Source organism: Salvia miltiorrhiza, chromosome 6 (genome assembly GCF_028751815.1).
Source record: "Salvia miltiorrhiza cultivar Shanhuang (shh) chromosome 6, IMPLAD_Smil_shh, whole genome shotgun sequence".
NCBI classification, from domain to species: Eukaryota; Viridiplantae; Streptophyta; class Magnoliopsida; order Lamiales; family Lamiaceae; genus Salvia; species Salvia miltiorrhiza.
The window spans coordinates 4,305,658-4,324,759 of NC_080392.1; the positions used below are offsets into that span (position 1 = coordinate 4,305,658).

The following is a 19,102-nucleotide window of genomic DNA, read 5'->3' on the forward strand; positions in this document are numbered from 1 at the left end:
TGAGGGTTTAGAAGACACAGAATTTCCAAGTTCGGGATAGTATATCCCGTGTGACTGGGGAGTGATTATGTTGGACCTGGCCAGTCCGCATGATCCAAATCTCAGTAGATGTGTTTTGGGTTTATAAACCCACGTGTTTCAACTTTCGGTTGAAAAGCCAGATGGGTTCTTACTCTAGGTCATTTTTGTTCGACCTGGTAGTTACTTCATTCCACCCTCTGGTCATTCATTTGAGTCTCTTGAACAATTTGTTTTGATGTCATTATAGGGTTGAACCCTTACAACTTTTGAGTTATCCTAGTAGATTCTTTTGATGTATAAGACTAGTGAGAGGCACGTCAGAGGACTTTAACACCCGAGCAACTGGTAAACTACACCTGAGAACAATTCAAGGCTACTCTTGAGAAGTATGTACCGAGGAGTACAGTAAGCAGCGAGAGGTTGATTATCGAAGTTTGATGCAAGGAAAGAAATCGATTGTAGAGTATAACTGAGAATTCTGTGAGCTATCATGATTTGCTCATCAGAAGATGGATACTGATGAAGAGATGTCTGAGTTTTATGTGCCGGTTTAAGGCAGGACTTTAAGGTAGTATGGGCAAGTTATTGGATGCACCAGTTAGAATCTTGTTTAATACAGGAGCCTCGCATTCTTTAATTGTTTGAAGCATGTTACCTTCAAACTCGAACCAAAACAAGCTAGTCCCGAGTTGAGAGTAATCACTCCTGTAGGAAGAGCTACTACAGTTTCTCACATGATTTCTAACTTAGAGCTTGAGTTAGGATCACTAAAGATGAAAACAAGAACCTTGCACTTAATGCCTATGTGGAACGTAGACATTATTCTAAGGATGGACTGGTTAGCAGAGAACTTTGCCCCGATTGATTGTAAGAAAAGACAGATAACTTTCCAACCACCTGGGAAGGAACAGACATGTTTTCACGGCATTGATAGAAAGAATAGAGTTCCAATCGTTTCGGCACTTCAGGCGTCGAAATTGGTAAAGAAGAAAGGAGCACAAGCTTACCTAGTTTACTTGAATGATGAAGGATAATCAAGTAAAAAAAATAAACTTTGAGGATGTAGCAATGATAAGGGAATATAGAGATGTATTTTCCGAGGTTTTACCAGGATTGCCACCAACAAGACAGTTGGAGTTCACTATCGATCTAGAACCTGGATCAGCACTAGTGTCGAAGGCACCCTATAGAATGGCGCCTAAGGAGCTACAAGAGCTGAAGATTCAGCTACAAGAATTGCTCGAGTTAGGTTTTATTAGACCTAGTGTATCCCCGTGGGAAGCACCAGTCATTTTTGTCAAAAAGAAGGATGGCACGTTGAGAATGTGCATAGATTATCGAGATCTGAATAAATTGACACTCAAGAACAAATATCCTTTGCCGAGGATAGATGACTTGTTTGATCAATTACGAGGAGCGAGTTTTTCTTGAAAGTTGACTTGAGATCATATTACCACCAGTTCAAATTTTGACAGAAGGATACACCTAAGACAGCTTTTCAAATGAGGTATGAGCACTATGAGTTCGTAGTTATGCCATTCGGTTTGACGAAGGCACCAGTAGTTTTCATGGATCACATGAATCGAGTGTTCCATCAATAACTGGATAAATTTATCCTAGTTTTCATAGATGATATTCTCATCTATTCGAAGAATGAGCAGCAGCGCCAAAACATTTGAGAACGATGTTGGAAACGCTAAGAGTTGAGAAGCTTTTTGTCAAATTCACCAAGTGCGAGTTTTGGTTGAACGAAGTAACTTTTCTAGGACATATTGTATCATCCGAAGGAATTAAAGTTGACCCCGTCAAGGTACAAGCTATACATGAGTGGAGATCACCAACTACGCCTAACGAGATTTGCAGCTTTTTAGGCTTAGCAGGATACTAGAAGAGGTTTATTGAAGGATTTTCCACGATAGCAAGACCGAGAAAAGAAGCTAAGTACAATTGGAAAGAGGAGTGTAAAGAGAGTTTTTAAGAGCTTAAAGGAAATTGACTACAACACCAGTGCTGCTAGTCCCGGAAATGGATAAAGAGTATACCATCTACACAGATGCGTCAAAGAATGGGCTAGGATGTGTTTTGATGCAAGAAGGAAGAGTTATAGTCTATGCATCACGACAACTTAGATCCCACGAGATAAATTATCCAATGCATGATTTAGAGCTTGCAGCCGTTGTGCATGCCCAAAAAAAAAAAAAAAAATTTTGGAGACATCATCTCTACGGAGTTAGATGTGAGATTTTCACGGACCACAAAACTTTGAAATACTTTTTCAAGCATAAGGATATTAACATGAGGCAAATGAGATGGCTCGAATTAGTAAAGGATGTTAACTGCGACATTAACTATCACCCTGGCAAGGCCAATGTAGTAGCCGATGCATTGAGCCGAAAGGTCTCGTCAAAGTTAGGATGTATTCTCACGAGAGAGGATGAGCTTATAAAGGACTTTGACAAGATGAGGATAGAGATGATAAAACCACCAGGGACGATAGCAAGTATTGTTGCGACGATGCCTAGTTTGAGGAAAATGGTGATTGAAGCACAAGGAAAGATGAGACAATGAACAAGTTACGAGAAAGGATAAGAGCAGGAGATCTCAAGAGTTACAAAAAAAAAAAAAAAAATCAGACAATGCTATCTTATTTGAGGGGAGAAGATGCATTCCCCGCGATGATGAACTTAAGAATACGATCATGAGTGAGACTCATAACACGCCTTACACCGCCCACCCAGGAGGCACAAAGATGTATCAGGTTGTAAAAAAATAGATTTTTGTGGGACGGAATGAAATGAGACATAGCTTCGTTTGTAGAGCGATGCTTAGCTTGTCAGCAAGTGAAAGCATTACACCAACGACCCTATGGGAAGTTAAAACCGTTGGAGATTCCCGAGTGGAAATGGGATCACATAGCGATGGATTTTGTGACAGCTTTACCCAAAAGTCAAAGAGGAAATACAACAATTTGGGTGATTGTAGATCGACTAACAAAATCTGCACATTTCATACCGATCCTAATCGCGTATGGACCAGATAAGTTAGCACAATTGTACGTTCGTGAGATTATAAGATTGCATTGAGTACCGGTGTAGATCACCTGAGAGAGAAAAAAAAAATTATTACATCACTTTTTTGGATGAGTTACAGAAAGAGTTGGGTACAAGGATGAATTTTAGCATAGCAGACGATAGAAGATATGATAAGAACTACTATCCTTGATAGAGGAGTACATCGGGAGAATGTGTTGCCACTAATTGAGTTTGCCTATAAGATGTGAGACAAAGTTTCGAGATAGGAGACAAAGTTTTCTTGAAGGTTTCACCCTCAAAGGGGATGAATAGATTTGGAGTTAAAGGACAGCTTAGACCCAGAGTTATAAGTCCTTACGAGATATTGCAAAAGATAGGTCCAATAGCGTATAGGTTGGCTTTGCCACCTAGCTTTGGAAATGTGCATAACGTGTTTCACGTGTCACAATTGAGAGGATATATATTTTCGACCCAAACCATGTGGTTTACTAAGAAGAAATGATCTTAGAACCAGACTTGAGTTATGAAGAGAGACCTCAGATGATGCTAGATCATAAAATTCGGCAATTGAGTAATAAGTCGATTGCATTGGATAAGGTCCAATGGAGATATGATAGTTAGAAAGAAGTGGAAAGAGAGCTTGAGGATAAGATGTGAGAGAAGTACCTGAAACATTTACAAGAGGTACAAATTTCGGGACGAAATTTATTTTAAGGGGGAGGGTATGTAATACCCGGGCTTTTGATGACGTGTTTAATTGCTTGAGTTTGAGTAATTAGGGTTTAGATCCCTTGTTTGATTTACTTTGTAAATAGATGAGGAGTTATATGAAGTTTTCTTGTTATTTTTTTTAAGATGTTGAGATGTTCTTTCGATGATGTGAGAATGATGTGGGATTTTATATCCGTATTTGAGTTTGAGTATTTGAATAATTCGAGATAATTATTTGAATGAGAACGATGAACTCGGAAGTGAGATCTGAGTCCGTTAAGACGTTTTTGAAAATTTTGACTTTTTGACGATGAATAGTAAAATACTGCTATTTCGTCTTTTTGTCGACTTTCAAAATCTTACGTGCACGTCGTCGAGAAATATTCTTAGTTTTTCGATACAAGTCCAATAATGAAAGTTTTTATTTTTGGACGACGAGTGAATAGTAAATCGGGATTTCTCGATAAACGAACCGAGCTCGTTTATCAGAATTTTGAGAACGAGCTTGCGTTTTCTATATTTATATAGAATTACGAGTGCAATGAAAGTGAGTAGAGGTTGAGAGGGCGAGTAACAAAGAGTATGGGTTGTTAGTTGTTAAAACGAGACGAGACGAGATATTTAACGACTAACGGGTTAATATCCTAAATATCTAACCTACCCTACCCCTAACCACCCCCAAACCTCCCAAAACCCCTTTCCCCTCACTAACTCACGCTATATCAGCCCACACCACACACACAACTCACATATTCACACACACAACACCTAAAACACACACTACACACGCCATTTTCCATTTAAGCTTGGACGGAGCTTTTGACCTCCGATTTGAGCACCGAGATGAGCGCCGATCATCTTTTCGATCACGTATCTAAGTAGGTAAGATCTTTACCTACGTTTTGATGGTTTTATTTTCGATTTTCGTCGACGTCGAAAAACGTCGATTCTCGACTTTATTTTGAAACGACGTCGGATCGTCGTGAAATTTTAGTATGTTGTTCTTGGGTAAATGTTGAGCATGTTTAATGAAGGGAGTAAGAACGGAACGAACCGTAGCTATGAAACCCATGAGGGCAGCCCCGTTTTTCACATATTAGCTTGTCTTTCGATTTTTGTTTGATCGTTTTGACTTGATATTTGTGCTTAAGGGTATGCTAGAGTCGATATATATTAAATTCGTATTTTTCCAAGCACGAAAATTGTATAAGTTTTTAGAGTATGATTATTTAAATTCGTGAAGTTTGAGACGTTGCATAATGAATATTATTGCGTATATGTGTTCTACGATATCACATGAGCATGCTAATTGATTTACAATTTATGGATGATAATTGTTGAACGAAATTAAAACTGGAATTCTGTCAAAATTTTACAGCAGTTTCAAGCTTATGTTTCGATGAGTTTTCATTGCTTGATGGCTCTGAAATTTTAGTATGTTTATCTATGATATGTGTATTTCGTTGCTGCAAAATTTCATGTCTTTTGGATGATGTTTGCTATTTTAAAGATATTTTGAAAAATCCTTGACAGAATCTGTCAACTATTGGTAGACTTCACAAAAACGTTTATATCTATTAATCCATGAAGGATTTTGCATCACCGTTTTTTTTAAACGAAACTAGACTTCAATACTTTTCTAAAAACATAAGATTTCAATTTTTATGACCTCTGAAACAGAGCAGTTTATTATTTCAAAAATGCCCTGTTCTGCTGTCATATTTGTCCAACAGTAAAAGTGTATGAGTTTCATTGTTTATTTGGCAGATCATATGAACGTTTTCTCTTGTGAAATTTTAACCAAATCTTCAAGGATACCTTTAGTTTTGGATGATTAAATTTGATGGAATTTTATTAAGGTTTGCCTTGGTTTCTAATGGCCTAAACAAAATTGGCAGAAACTGTCAATCTTTGACAGCCTGCACTAAAAGAGCAATATCTCCAAAAACCTTTAACCTTTTTGGTTAACTACCATTTTTAGAGTGAACTACACTTCATGAAGTTTTTGAGATCAATTGGTATGAGAGTTTATGATGATTGAGTTGGTTGTTATGAATTTTTAAAGATGACACAAAAACAGCAAAACTTTCTAGAAAACAACTTGATTATATTTGTTTTGATGGATGATACGATATGACTAAATGGTGTGAGTTGTGAGAGTTATGATTAACGCACATAAATGTTGGTATCTGACACTCGAACAATTGGTGTCGAGTATAAATGATAGTTTACTGATAAAGAGTTTTGATGATTTTGAATTGTTTGGTTTGCGTTGAAAAGATGTCAAGATGTTAAGTTTTGAGTCGAGAGACGAGTTCACGTAGTGAGATTCACGCGTTGAAATCTCGTGGCTGACATTATATATGAATAGGTCATGCCGAAATTTTTAGTGAAATTAGAATTTGAGCATAGTCAATTCTTGTTGACCCGTGACTCAAATACATGCCTAATGGAAAGTTTAACTTTCTAATCGGTTAATTAGACGAGATGAGAGCGAATAGATCTGCTAAGAAAGTGGACTTTTCGATGTGTTAAATATTTCTTTTAATTGAAGCGCTGCTAATTATAACATAAGGATGTTATAATTAATGAGTAATGACGAGAGATAATAATTGTAATATTGATTAACAATCAAGAGAGATGAACATTAGAGATACTAATGTTTCATAAAAGAGATTAGATTATTAATCGAGGTTTCTTTTATAACTTCTCACCAATTCTTCATAAACGATGAAGGTCCTTTTGGGAAGTAACGACTTGAGGGAGAGAGTGACGTTACTCATTGATACAGAGACACAACGAGGTGGGCATTACTTTTACTATACGTATATAGAGATCCCCTGCGTGTCGTAGGCCTCTTATACGAATGAATGCATGAGATGATTTAACTGTTAATTTCAGTTTTATATATCTATCAAATGAGTTTAATGTTACATTTGAGCAAGTTATTTCGTTACAAAATATTTGAGTTAAAGTTATTTCAAGTATTGTCTTGCCATAAAATGTTTAAATTTTAGTATGATATCTATCTGCTTTGGCTTTGCCAATGATGCAATCGAATTCGGGTCCTGAGCAGTTGATAGCTATCCTGCCAGGACTAGTGTACACCAGTGACCGTGAGTCATCTAGCGGGTTGGCCGGTCAAGTGACCGTGAGAGGTGGCCACCTCTCCGGCACAAAGTTCCAGATATGATAGATTACAAAAGAACTTAGTCTGATCAGACGAACTTTAAGAATCACAAATGAACTTAGTAAGCTTGGGCCTTTTTAGCGAAAAACTCCCTTGCTGTACTGATTATGATGGCATGACAATTTATAGTTTTGAAGCATGTATTTTTATACCTAGGCATACGTGCCCACTGAGTGCTTTTGTACTCAGCCCTGCATATGTTTTCTAAATGTGCAGGTTGAACTGATGTGATGATGGTGCTGCAATGAGCGGAGTCTCCAGGGTTGTTAATAAATAGTTAACCTGTCTAGAATATGTCTTCATACATATGTCTAGCTACTTTCCGCTGCAAGATGTTGTTGATGTTATAGTATGTTATGTCATACTTTGAGTCTTAAGAGAATGGTTGCATATGATGTATAACTTGATTAATGATATTAATTAACTTTTATGCAGTCTTTCATAGACTGTTTTCAATTGAGTATTAATGAATAAAAATGACGAGTTTTATTAAGATGGGTAAGTTTTACGGCTATAAATGACGCCCCTTTTCTTCCCCTTCTTCTTTAACCCCATCCCTAGTCGTGGATCACTCGGCCTAACTATCCCTAGTTAGGGCGGGCTGTGACAATAGATCAAAAGAGGCTACCACCGTGTTCTCAAATGTAACAAATGGAAGAATTGAAACCCGGCGTATCAGCTTCGATTGACAGCTCAATATGAACAAATCAAGAACCTATGGCGATGGTGTAACATTATCAACACGAGGAACATCGCCTTCCTCGGTGCCCTCGTCGGGTATATCATCACTCTGTCTTGCATCGGGTGCCGGTGTAGGTCGATGAACAGGAGAACGAACAACCGTAGCTCGGACACTCTTACAACTAAAAAAACCCTTCAACTCCTCGAAAAACCCCTTCAATGTCCCCTTGACCCGTTCATGTAAAGCATCGCTGTGCCTTTTCATTCTCTCCTCGTGTGCCTCATCCATCCTCCTCACAACTGTCTCCATAAATTCACGGTCTACACGCCGGTTAGCATGATCGCCGCTACTAGATGATGAAGATGTAGTAGGTGGCCGAACACGCTTTTCCCTAGCTCGTCTACGACGACCCTCTTCATGGGAAGATGAACTCCGCGCCCGTGTGTCCATCACTGTCGCAGCCAAATCATGCGCAGAAATAGGTATATCATGCAGAGCTCCTCCTTCCTCTTGTTCTTGCTCTTCAACATGAATGTCGTGTGAAGGCCCATATGGGAAATCCTGATTAGGAGCTTCATCATGTTGTGCCCCCATATACACACGAGCTTCATCATGCTGTGCCCCCATATACACACCAATGGTAGATAAGTAGTACATAGTGCTGACTTCAAATTCGTCTGCGACCAACTCCAATAACTCTTGCTCCTACATAAAAATGAAAATATAAAGAATCATTTCTGTTTAAAAATTAAAAATAACTCCTAATTTAATTTGTAAATGGACTTGGTAATACATCATGACATTAAAATAAATCTCTAATTCAATTTCTTGAGTAATTTCGAATTTCTTATTTTAATTTCTAAACGAGGACTTCTCATTTCAAACATGAAATTTCAAGAATTTAAATGCCTCACATATTGCAAACATTATAATGGCCTTTTCTGTCAACTAAACAAAATAAATGTATTTATAAGAAAAATTAGTGTAACAAAATTCTAAGTACAAATATTTAATCGCACAACAAATGATTACATAAATTAATAAAGAAAACATCTAAGTACCTCTTTCTCGAAGAAGGGCCGTAAATCCTTCGTAGCCGGTCTACTACGAAACTTCCACTTCAAACATTTAGGGTGCGCAAACTCAGCAACACAATTACAGACCACATTACCTAAATCGGGCACAATCTCAAGCGACCACACATGCAACGCCCAAACAGGTCCATGCAATTTATATTGTTTTTTAGACTTGAATTTGTCGTATAGTAACACAACAAATTATACGTATACGCCCCCCACGGAAATTGGTTAAATGCATCAAGATCATCTACCAATGCCCAAACCCAATGCTCAATTGTTTTATCAGTCTCATAACCTACAAGCATGCCATATAGGACTATAATGTAGGCAATCCTCAAGTATAAACTACCATCCTCATCATCAATTTCAAAATTCTCAAAAAGATCAATGAGGGTTGATAGTTTCACATGAGACTCACCACAATTAAATTTATTAAACACTTCCACTCCACTCAAATCATGATTACGCGACATATCTACATTAAAATCACCAAAATTAAGACCAGTCACTAAAGCATAATCCCTCTTCGAAAAATGAACTCTCGTATTATTCAATAAAAAGAAAAGGCCATCACGGCTTGACTTTATTTGGTGAGAGACTACTTGATGAATGGCCATTGCACATTTCGGACCAGGATTCCAATCCAATAAATGTCCAAAACAACCCCGTAAAAATCTATTTAACAATTGTTCACCACCTTTATCCTTTAAATTTTTCTTCACTTTGTCTAAATACTTGATTTTATAATAAGTGCCAACGTCCGAAGTTACATTAATAGTGCTTGGTCTCAATAGAGCCCCCTGTTACAAGCAAAAAAATATTTCAATAACAAAAATAACTTCGAAAACATTTCCAAAACAGAATTCAAAATAATGCGCAGACAATACTATTCTGCGGAAACAAACAATGCGGAAAAATTATTAACTATGAGGAAAAATTATTAACTATGCGGAAAAATTATTAACTATGCGGAAAAATTCGCAAAAATTATTACAGGGTTATGCGCATACAATCAATGCGGAAAAATGATTAACTATGCGAATTATGCGCATACAATCAATGCAGAAAAATTCAAAACAAATCTTCAAAACAAATCAATTATTAACTATGCGCAATCTTCAAAACAAATCAAACTATGCGGTAAAATTAAAAACAAATAAATTATTTAACATTTATGCGCAAACAATCTTCGCCAAATTTGTTATAATAAAATCCCACAATTTAGCCAAACAATACACAAAATGGCAAGGATTTGAGAATGGCTAAAAAGGTATTGACTAAAAAGAAAAAAAAATCACAAACAATACGTAAAAAAATCACAATCTTCAACCCATTAGTAAAAAATTCACAACACCCACTTGCGAAAATCATATACAATTTCTTCTGCCCATTTTTTCCTATGTAAAATTATAAAAAGAAAAAAAAATTCACAAAATAAGCATTCAACTAATTCACAAACCTCTTCAACTGCGGCCATAATCTCCAACGTCGTCTGAAATGAAAATAAGTCCGTTGCTCTAGGTTTCAAGGAAGCAAGAAATGAAATGGCAAGGATTTGGGAATGAAAGGGAAATTAAATCGCGCAAAACACCACAACTATGCGGACGAAATGGAGTGAGCAATTTAGGGGCAATTCAAATTCAGACATAGTAATGACAAATCTATCTACCAACTACTGTTCTCAATAAAGCGGTCAAATGAGAATCAATATGTGTCAGTGTATTTCGTCCAGAAGGTGAATTAAATTACATAAGTTGCGCAGTAATTGAAATTATGCGCAAATTCACAATGTATGCGCAAATTACATAAGTTCAAATTCAATGTATGCGCAAATTCACAATGTATGCGCAAATAAAAAAGTGTATGTGCATACTTTACTTATTATTTGATGGTCTTTGCGCAAATTCAATGTATGCGCAGTAGATTTGAGAAAAAATCAATCTATGCGCATAGTTCAAATTCAATGCTTGAGAAAAACTCATTCTATGCGCAAATTCAATCTATATATGCGCAAAAAAGCAAATAAACAAGACAGAACTAACAATGATACCGGTAATCGGTTCCGATTAACCGGTAAACCGGTTCGGTTATACCAATGATACATTTATTCCCTGAGCCATTTCTCCGCTTACAATAGTGGCGTCGTCTTTTAGCTCAAGTAAAATTTCTCTCAGATTTTCACTGCAATTCTTAGTCAATTTTGCGTAAACTGTAATCAATTAATCAAAATTTTGTTTACCGATGCAGAAATTCGACGGAAGGAAGCTGAAAATAACAAATGGCGTTAGGGCTAATATTGGGGATTGGGAGGACGTTCAGGAAGAAGCGAGCGTCGTCGCTAGATATTCTGACGTCGAAGAGGAGTCATAAAGGCTATTACAAGGGCAAAAATTGCAAGCCCACCGGTTTCCACACTCGAAAAGGTCAGCTTCTTCCACTTTATGCAAAATTACTCGTTGAGAATTTCATATCTTGTAGAGCTCAATTCTGAGTTTGAGGGTGTTGGTATAGGCAATTTCTACCTGTCTTTGTATGTCTATTGAGAATCGCACTAATCACTCTGTTTGGTAGGTGATGCTAATTGCTAGAGCCAGGAGAATACACTGGGCCACACTGGCTGCATTTGCATATATTAATATGTGTGTGTTTGTGTGTAATTGTGTGCAAAAGATGGTATACTGCAAATGCCTTGTTCTGGTGCTATAATTGTGTTTTATTTGGATGGGAATGGTAACCTATTATGGCTTATAGCTTGTTTGTCTATGTTTGTTGAAAGAGACTAGTTTTTATCGCTTGATCTGAAAATTGTCCATTGTGGCTTGGTCTATGACTCTGTGATGTGAGTGTTTGGAGATGATTTCTAGTGTGTTTCTGAAAAGGTTTGCGGAGTAACTTCTGCACTAATTTCAAATAATGTGCACAATTTTTCTTGTTTAAAATCTCAGGAGGCAAGCTCAGTGCGGTCTTTTTCTATATGTTAGTATTTGTTTAAATTGATTAACAAATGTTACCTTTATAAGTGAAGGTGAGATGCAAAGCTAAACTCAACATATATATTTGAAAATTTGATTCCCTGATTCCTCCAAACTTAAAAGTGGCCTCTATAAAATTTTCAAGCTCTTTGAACGTGTAACCAGATGTATGTGCTTCACCAAGAAAGTGTTGAGTTTACATCTTTTTATATGATGTATTATTAGACAATAAAGTTTCCATTAGAGCATATTTTATGCTTATGGGATCGGGATGTGCTTACTTTGATTATATTGGATGACTAGATTTTGTGTTATATTAGGCTAACTGGTAGGACTAAAAATGCTGGTTATTTTTATTGCAAACATAGTGAAAACTTGGGAATGGTTGATAGGTCATGAATTAAGAGTGTTCTGGAGATATAAGAATCTAACAGTATTTGTATCTCAGGATTGTTTCTAATCTACATCTAACTATGTGAAATGAATATTTCAACTTAAAAGCAACAGTTACTTCGACATGTATGAACTTGTATTCTAAGCCAGGTTGCCTTATATCCTCATCCTCAAAAGTATAAATGCTAGATGCTCTGGGTTCTGATTTGTCGAGTTAAAGTTACAAGAGCCTATCTGAGCTAAAAATCTGGCTTGATATTTGTATGCAGGTGGTTATGTTGTGGTTCCTGAAAAGATACCAAACTACGTGGTGCCAGATTTGACGGGATTCAAGGTAAAGAAATTGATTTATTTCCTAAAGGTTTATCCAAAATATAAAAATTGCGACCGACCATGCATGCTGCTACTCTATATCTGGTGAAAGTACTAGACTTTAATATATTGCACTTGAAACCCTTAGGGTGTGTTTGCTTTGAGGTATAAGGATGGGATAAGCTACATTTACCACCTTATACCTCGTTTGCGTATGAAAAATCCGGGCAGATTGTATAATTTTTCGGGCAGCTCCTTATCCCTTGGAAAAAGGGATAATTTTATACCTAAGAAAGGGTGGTATAATTTTATACCACCTTATAAGGATTAAGGAGTGGATAAATATATTATCCTTTAAACCAAACAAGATATGAAAAATGTGGTCGCCACTTTAAGTGATAAATTTATACCTCATTATATTATCCCTACATTTAGAGGGATAAAAAGCAAACACACCCTTAAAGTTTAAGTATTATGAATGCAATATGCCAATAGATTATTAGTCTAGTTTGGGGTGAGTGTATTGGTAAGTTGTAATATAATGAGCTACCCACAAATGATGGGGCCAAAATTTGATGCATTCCATATGTAAATTAGCTGATATAGAATTTTGTTTCCTGATTTTTAGGTAGATTAGGCTAGGGGACTGACGACTGTCTATGAACAATTAGAGAAAATAGCCATCAAACAATAAGGTTGTCTACTTCAAATTTAAGGAGTGATATAGAAAAATATTCTTGTGTTTGCTAACAAAAGATATCATGTAACATGTTTGTGCACATTAATGATATGTGCTTCATTGGAAAATAGTAGCATTGTGACGGACATTTACTTTGGTTGATAGATTAGATTGACAATACAGATGATCGAGTATTTGAAGGATCAAACGATCAATCAAGCTCAATATTGTTCAGTCCATATAAATACGTGGTGGATTTAGACTGTACTGTTTTTTGATTGTTCATGTTCTTGTTTTTCTCTTGTTTTCAGCTAAAGCCGTACGTATCACAGTGTGGAATACAGGCTTTTGAGTCATCTAAATGAACGTGCTCGGCTTAGTCTCCTTGCGATGCTGCTGCTCAGTCTGATATGTTTAAACTAATAACTGAAAAAAAAATATTTCATTTTCCCTCCGAAAGTACACCTTTATGATTTAAACTGAAATGGACTAAATGGTGATATTTTCACTTTCAGATATTACTTTTCATGGATTATAGACTAGTGAAAGTTTGAGTTTGGTATAGTTTAGATTTATTGTGGCCCATTTTGTTTTAATTGCAAAGGATTTTGTTTAGGAATACAATTGTTGGGAAAAACTTGAGGACGAAGGTTTAAAACTACCAGACCCTTCGTCCTCATAAAAAGCATCCCGTCCTTATAAAGTAGTTGAATTTGTTGTCAGTAGAATAAGGTTTCACTTTATTGTGAGTAGAAGTAAAAAATAGATTGGATATATTTTATATGAACGGACGAAAATGTAATTGGATACATTTTATGAGAACTGAGGGAGTAATATTTTTATTCAAAAGTGCATAAATAGAAACACTAATTGGTAATAAATAAATTTATCTTAGTTGATTTCTTTGTATTATATACTAGGAGAGGGCTAGAAGTGTAGTTTAGTGAAAATTTTTGACATCGTAAAGCACAACATGAGATAACCAACATTTGAATAAGTTGACATCGTAAACTAACGAACTTTTAAGTAAATGCTAGAAATTGGTAAACCACCATCAAAATATATTCTAGAAGCATTTCCGCTTGAGCATAAAAAAAATTATATGTGCATTAATTGTAAGGGTTAATGGCATGTAAATTACTAAACTATAGTCCAATTCTGATCTGTGTACCGCAATTCAAAGTGTATCATGAAAATTCCTACACTATTAATTTGATCTGATTTAGTTACTCCGGCCAATTTCCGGCAAGGGTATTTTGGGTATTCTACATACGTGTCTATTTAAAGTTGTGTTGGAATCATGTTGGCGTCCATGTGTCATCCAACTGGATCAAAGCTACACATGGCGTCCATGTGTTTATTTCAGCCCAACTTTTTCTCTCTCTAGCTAGCACGCCACCCCACTCACCCGCTGCCTGGCACAAACTCCGCTGCGCCGCCGCCCAAAAATCCCAACTCCACGCTAATCAACGGCGGCAGAAAATCCCCGCCGTCCGTCTACGAAGAAACAGTCAAAGAAGTCCTTTCCGAGACCCCGTCATCCCCAAACAACGATTACTGCACATTCCAAGATTCCATGAGAGTGACAGGATGCTCCACCAAAACGACCTTGCCGCAAAGAAGCCCTCCGACTACGGGGTCTCTCTTCTCTTATACGAAAAATTCACAAGTCATAAATTTTACTGCCTCAAGAACTCAAGGCAGCTAAGAACAACAGATTTTGTACCAGCCGCACACCTCAACTTCCAAAGGTTCATTCTCTTTTTTTTTTGTATAATAGAGGTACTTCTTCATACATTCCTTTACGGGAAGTGGGTGTTAGGATGTTGAATGTGTTGGCTTTGAAAAGTTGAGGGCGACGGACGGTGGTTGAGATAACTTGGGGAAGAGAGACCTCGTCGTCTTTAGCCGGAGTACGGAGAGAACTTGGGGAAGAGGGGGGGAGAAAGACCAGTGGCGGCGGTGAGCTGTTGTCGCTGGAGATCAGAGAGAAACATGGGAATCAGGGGTGTCGTGAGTAGAGGGAGGCGGCGGCGTCTTTGCCGTCGCCGAGGAAAGAGGCGGCGCTTCGTGGGGCGGCGCCTTCACCCAGATCTGAGAGTTGCAGGACAGAGGGTGTTCAGGCGGCGCCGCTGGTGTTGGGTGCGATTCAGAGAGGGAGAGAGTCGAGCGGACTCTGTTCATATGAGGGTCTCGCGCTTGGGGTTGAGTCGGGGAGTGAGTTGGTGGCGGCGGTTCGCCGCTGCTGCAGTCCCCGGAGAAGCGAGCCGAGAAGGAAGAGAGTGATAAGTGTGGACAGCGTGAACGTGGAGAGAGAGAGAGAGATACTTGAGAGGCGACAGGGAGGAGAGCCGACGCCGTCCGGCCTCGCCGGAGATTGAGGGGCGGCGGCGATTGGTTGAGGAAAGAGGCATCTGAGAAGTGTGCGTGAGTGTTGAAGGAAGAGAGAGAGAGAGAGTAATGGAGGTAGGGCTGAGAACGATAACTGCAAATTAAATAAAAAACGACAACGTTTTTATTTGGGGCGAATTCTATTCTACCCACCTTCCTCAAACCACATTTTAAAAATACCCACTTTTTGAGATACATTCAAGCCATAACCATTTCATTATTTTAATATTTGTTTGGTTCCCAAAAGATGTGCAGGCAATCATTAGGAGTCAGGTAATGATTGAGATCGAGTGTACCCGCTTTTGTTTTCCGTGTTAAATATAAGTTCTATTTCTTGTACTTTGTTTCAGGTTTTTCAAAATACGGAAATTGCGCATAATGTGCGCATTGTATATGTTAATTACCGCATTTATCTCCTAATGTGCGCATTTTATTGGATCCCCGAATTTGCGCATTGTATATGTTCTTAATTCCATAATTTGCGCATTGTATGTCCTTATGTGCGCATTTTATTTAATTTCCTACTTTGCGCATTCTATTTCCTATGAATTAAATGCGCATTTTATAAGATTAAGAGTAATATTGTATATTAAATGCGAATTAAATGCGCATTCTATTTCATATTTCCTATGAATTAAATGCTCATTTTATAGAATTGGCTCCTTCTATTAATAGCTTAAGCGAAGGTTCTATTTGTGAAATAGGAAATAGAATGCCCACTTTATTTAAGCGCATTTTATTAAACCTTATAGAACCCCACTTTATTAAACCTTATAGAACCCCACAATTTTTTACATGGATGCGCATTTTATAAGGTTCTATTAAACCCCACTTTATTAAACCTTATAGAATCCCACAGCTATCCAAGGTTCTATTAAATGCGCACTTTATTTTATTTCCTTATTTCCTATTAAATGCGCATTCTATGTACCTTGCTTTTGATTTTCTTTACTCGTGAAGATGTACTATAGCTTACACTATTTATCTTGTGAATGAATTGTCCACATCAACAAGTACACTTATCTCACGGGTGAGGTATTTCATGCTTTCATATATTGGTTTGGTGGTGGGTATGGGAGACAACCTCGTTCTTTTGAAACATAATAAATGATCTGAACTTTTGTCCGAAACGTTCGAAACACAACAAATTTGAAGTTTCTACCTTTGACGAAGTGAAGAGATTTGGTGAAGAGGTGACTGTAATTTAATTTAGTGGTTATTAAGCAAGCAAATGTTGTTTTTTAAATGACGCTCGTTTCATTTATTTTTATTTGATTTTACCATGCTCGTTTTTTTTATGTGCGATGAGGATACATGTTTTTATTTTTCACATAGTGTGGATACATGTTTTGCATGTGGATAAATGTTCCTTGCCAAGTAAAAGTGTTATTAGAATTTTTGTAAATAATTTGGACACAATTTAATCGATTTGAAATCAGTCTACGAATTTGCGCAGTCATTTGTATAAAACTATGCGCAAGTAGAAAATACAATGCTTTTAGAACCAATCTCAGGCAATTTGAGCATTTGAATCTAAATATCTCAACCAATTTGCGCAATCATTGTAGTTTATGTTTGTTAAATTTGTGCCCTATTTGATTGTAGTAGATTTTAGATAAAACTTTGCTATATTTAATTTTGTACCTTTTAATGCGCATAAATGTTGTAGTACATTTTAATTATTCGCATAATCAATTTTGATGGTAATTGTCATGTTATTTTCGTAGATGACGGAGTGGAAGAATATTATTGTGAATTATGGAGGATATTGGGATGATATTCTTTATAATGGTGGGAGTGCGACCTATTGCTATGTTCGAGCTGATAATATAAATCTTTTGGAGTTAAGACAAAGTATCAATTATTATTTGGTTGCGAACTCCTTCAATCCAAACTACGGTCTGTATTATTTGTCAAGAACCCGAAGTGGTCGCATGATTCGCTCTTTGTTAAGTACCGATGATCAACTTCGCCGATTATGCATTAATGAGGTTGAGCTACAAGTTTTTGTGATTGAGAACGGAAGGAATTGTGCACCGCAAGCAGGAGTTTACCGACCTTCAATGGATATACCTACTTCGTCCACCTTTGAGCAGACTCCAGCACCTGGTTCTTTTGATGAGTCCATCGCACACCAGATGAGCGAATTTGATTGGTTAGCAGATTCAAGACATAATTCGGGCCTGAATTATGATGCTCCACGAGCGTTTGCTGAAGATGACATTGAGGATGATGAATACGTCCCATCAACAGAATCCGATGGGGATGACGAGGAGGAAGAAGAAGAAGCCGATGAGCGGGAGTCTGTTCGAGTTGATTATGGCACTTTTGCAGAGCATATTGCGTGGATACGCCGAGAGGGGGGAATTGGCGAGCTTATGGCTATGATAATGCAAACAAACCCAAGAGGTCTAGCTGCAGATTTAGGGGAAGAAACTGCGCAGGAGATGAGCAATTGGTTAGTTCCTGTTATTCCAAAAGATTTTTCAGAGAACTTGTTTGCCGGTATGCTTGATGAAATACCAGATCCTGATGAGCTAAGCGAAGGTTCTATTTTTGAAAGTAAAGAATTGCTCAAAATAGCTGTGGGGTTGTGGCATTTGCAACGTCGAACAGAATTTGTCATCCCTCGATCTGACTTGGATATGATTAGTTTCAAATGTAAATATCAAACTAGTTGTCCTTTTCAGATTAGAGCAACTCAACAGGGATCTTTTTGGTTTATTCGCAAGTTTGGCCCGGCGCACACTTGCATTGGGGACTTGGTAAATACCGGCGTGCGAAAGGTAAATGCTCGAGTCATTGCAGCGCACATTGCAAAGAAAATGCGCGAGGATGGTGAAATTGTGAAGCCGAAGTCTATTATAGCCGACCTACAGAGGGAATATGGTGTGAAGACCAGTTATAGTGTGGCACTACGTGCCCGTAATGGTGCTGTGGAGATGATTTATGGGGGGCATAAGGAATCTTATCCATTACTCCCCGGGTATTTGCACATGTTGCGGACGTGCAATCCACTCTCGTTGACGGACTTGGAAATTGATTCAAATGGTCGGTTCAAGCACCTTTTTGTGGCACTCGGTTCATGTAGAGTTGCATACACTATGTGCTTGTCACGACCGCACTTGCTAAGGATAGCAAATCCGGGAAATCATGACTAGGGGAGGGGATTTAGGAGCGGGATTAGAAATGGGCGTGCTTAACTACTTGATAACTCGACTTTATATAAAGGAAGATAATTTAGCTTAACTAATTGTCAAAGAAGACCACGATGGGCCGTGCAATAATATCCCAAAAGGGGGTGCTCAACAAGGTTGAGTATTGTTAATAATATATCACGGTTTGACAAAATAACATAATATCTAAGCGCAATCAGTGTTTTGCAGCGGAAGGACAAAAATCTGAGTATATGTATGAAGACATATACTCTACTCTGAGGTTCTCATCATAGATTGACAAAAGCTCCGCTTGCACACTACATCCCCGATCACAGCTCAACCTGCACATTTATAAATACATACAGGGCTAAGTACGGAAGTACTTAGTGGGCACTTGCCGAAATTTACATACATACATAATATTTTATTGTCAAGCCTTTAACAGTAGTAAGATACGAGGGTTTTCCTTTAAAGACTCGTAT

The 19,102-nt window shown here is 37.6% G+C and overlaps 2 protein-coding genes and 1 long non-coding RNA gene across 3 annotated transcripts; 2 read left to right on the plus strand and 1 right to left on the minus strand.

The window, feature by feature from the left end:
• The first annotated feature begins 3,230 nt into the window (after positions 1 to 3,230).
• On the plus strand, positions 3,231 to 7,447 carry LOC130988069 (uncharacterized). Its single transcript, XR_009089964.1, has 3 exons — positions 3,231 to 4,646; positions 6,501 to 6,567; positions 7,171 to 7,447. It is a non-coding gene; the product is annotated as an uncharacterized LOC130988069 (long non-coding RNA).
• A 222-nt stretch (positions 7,448 to 7,669) lies between these two features.
• On the minus strand, positions 7,670 to 10,429 carry LOC130990068 (uncharacterized). The gene is made up of 4 exons (XM_057914268.1): positions 10,175 to 10,429; positions 8,885 to 9,515; positions 8,698 to 8,807; positions 7,670 to 8,341 (listed from the first exon to the last, which is right to left on the minus strand). The coding sequence occupies exons 1-4, from the start codon at positions 10,190 to 10,192 to the stop codon at positions 7,670 to 7,672; spliced, it is 1,431 nt and encodes a 476-aa protein (XP_057770251.1). The 5' UTR covers positions 10,193 to 10,429.
• A 519-nt stretch (positions 10,430 to 10,948) lies between these two features.
• LOC130988071 (uncharacterized) lies at positions 10,949 to 13,640 on the plus strand. Its single transcript, XM_057911830.1, has 3 exons — positions 10,949 to 11,138; positions 12,350 to 12,414; positions 13,383 to 13,640. Exons 1-3 carry the CDS (start codon positions 10,994 to 10,996, stop codon positions 13,434 to 13,436), a joined length of 264 nt encoding a protein of 87 aa, XP_057767813.1. The 5' UTR covers positions 10,949 to 10,993; the 3' UTR covers positions 13,437 to 13,640.
• Positions 13,641 to 19,102: the final 5,462 nt, after the last annotated feature.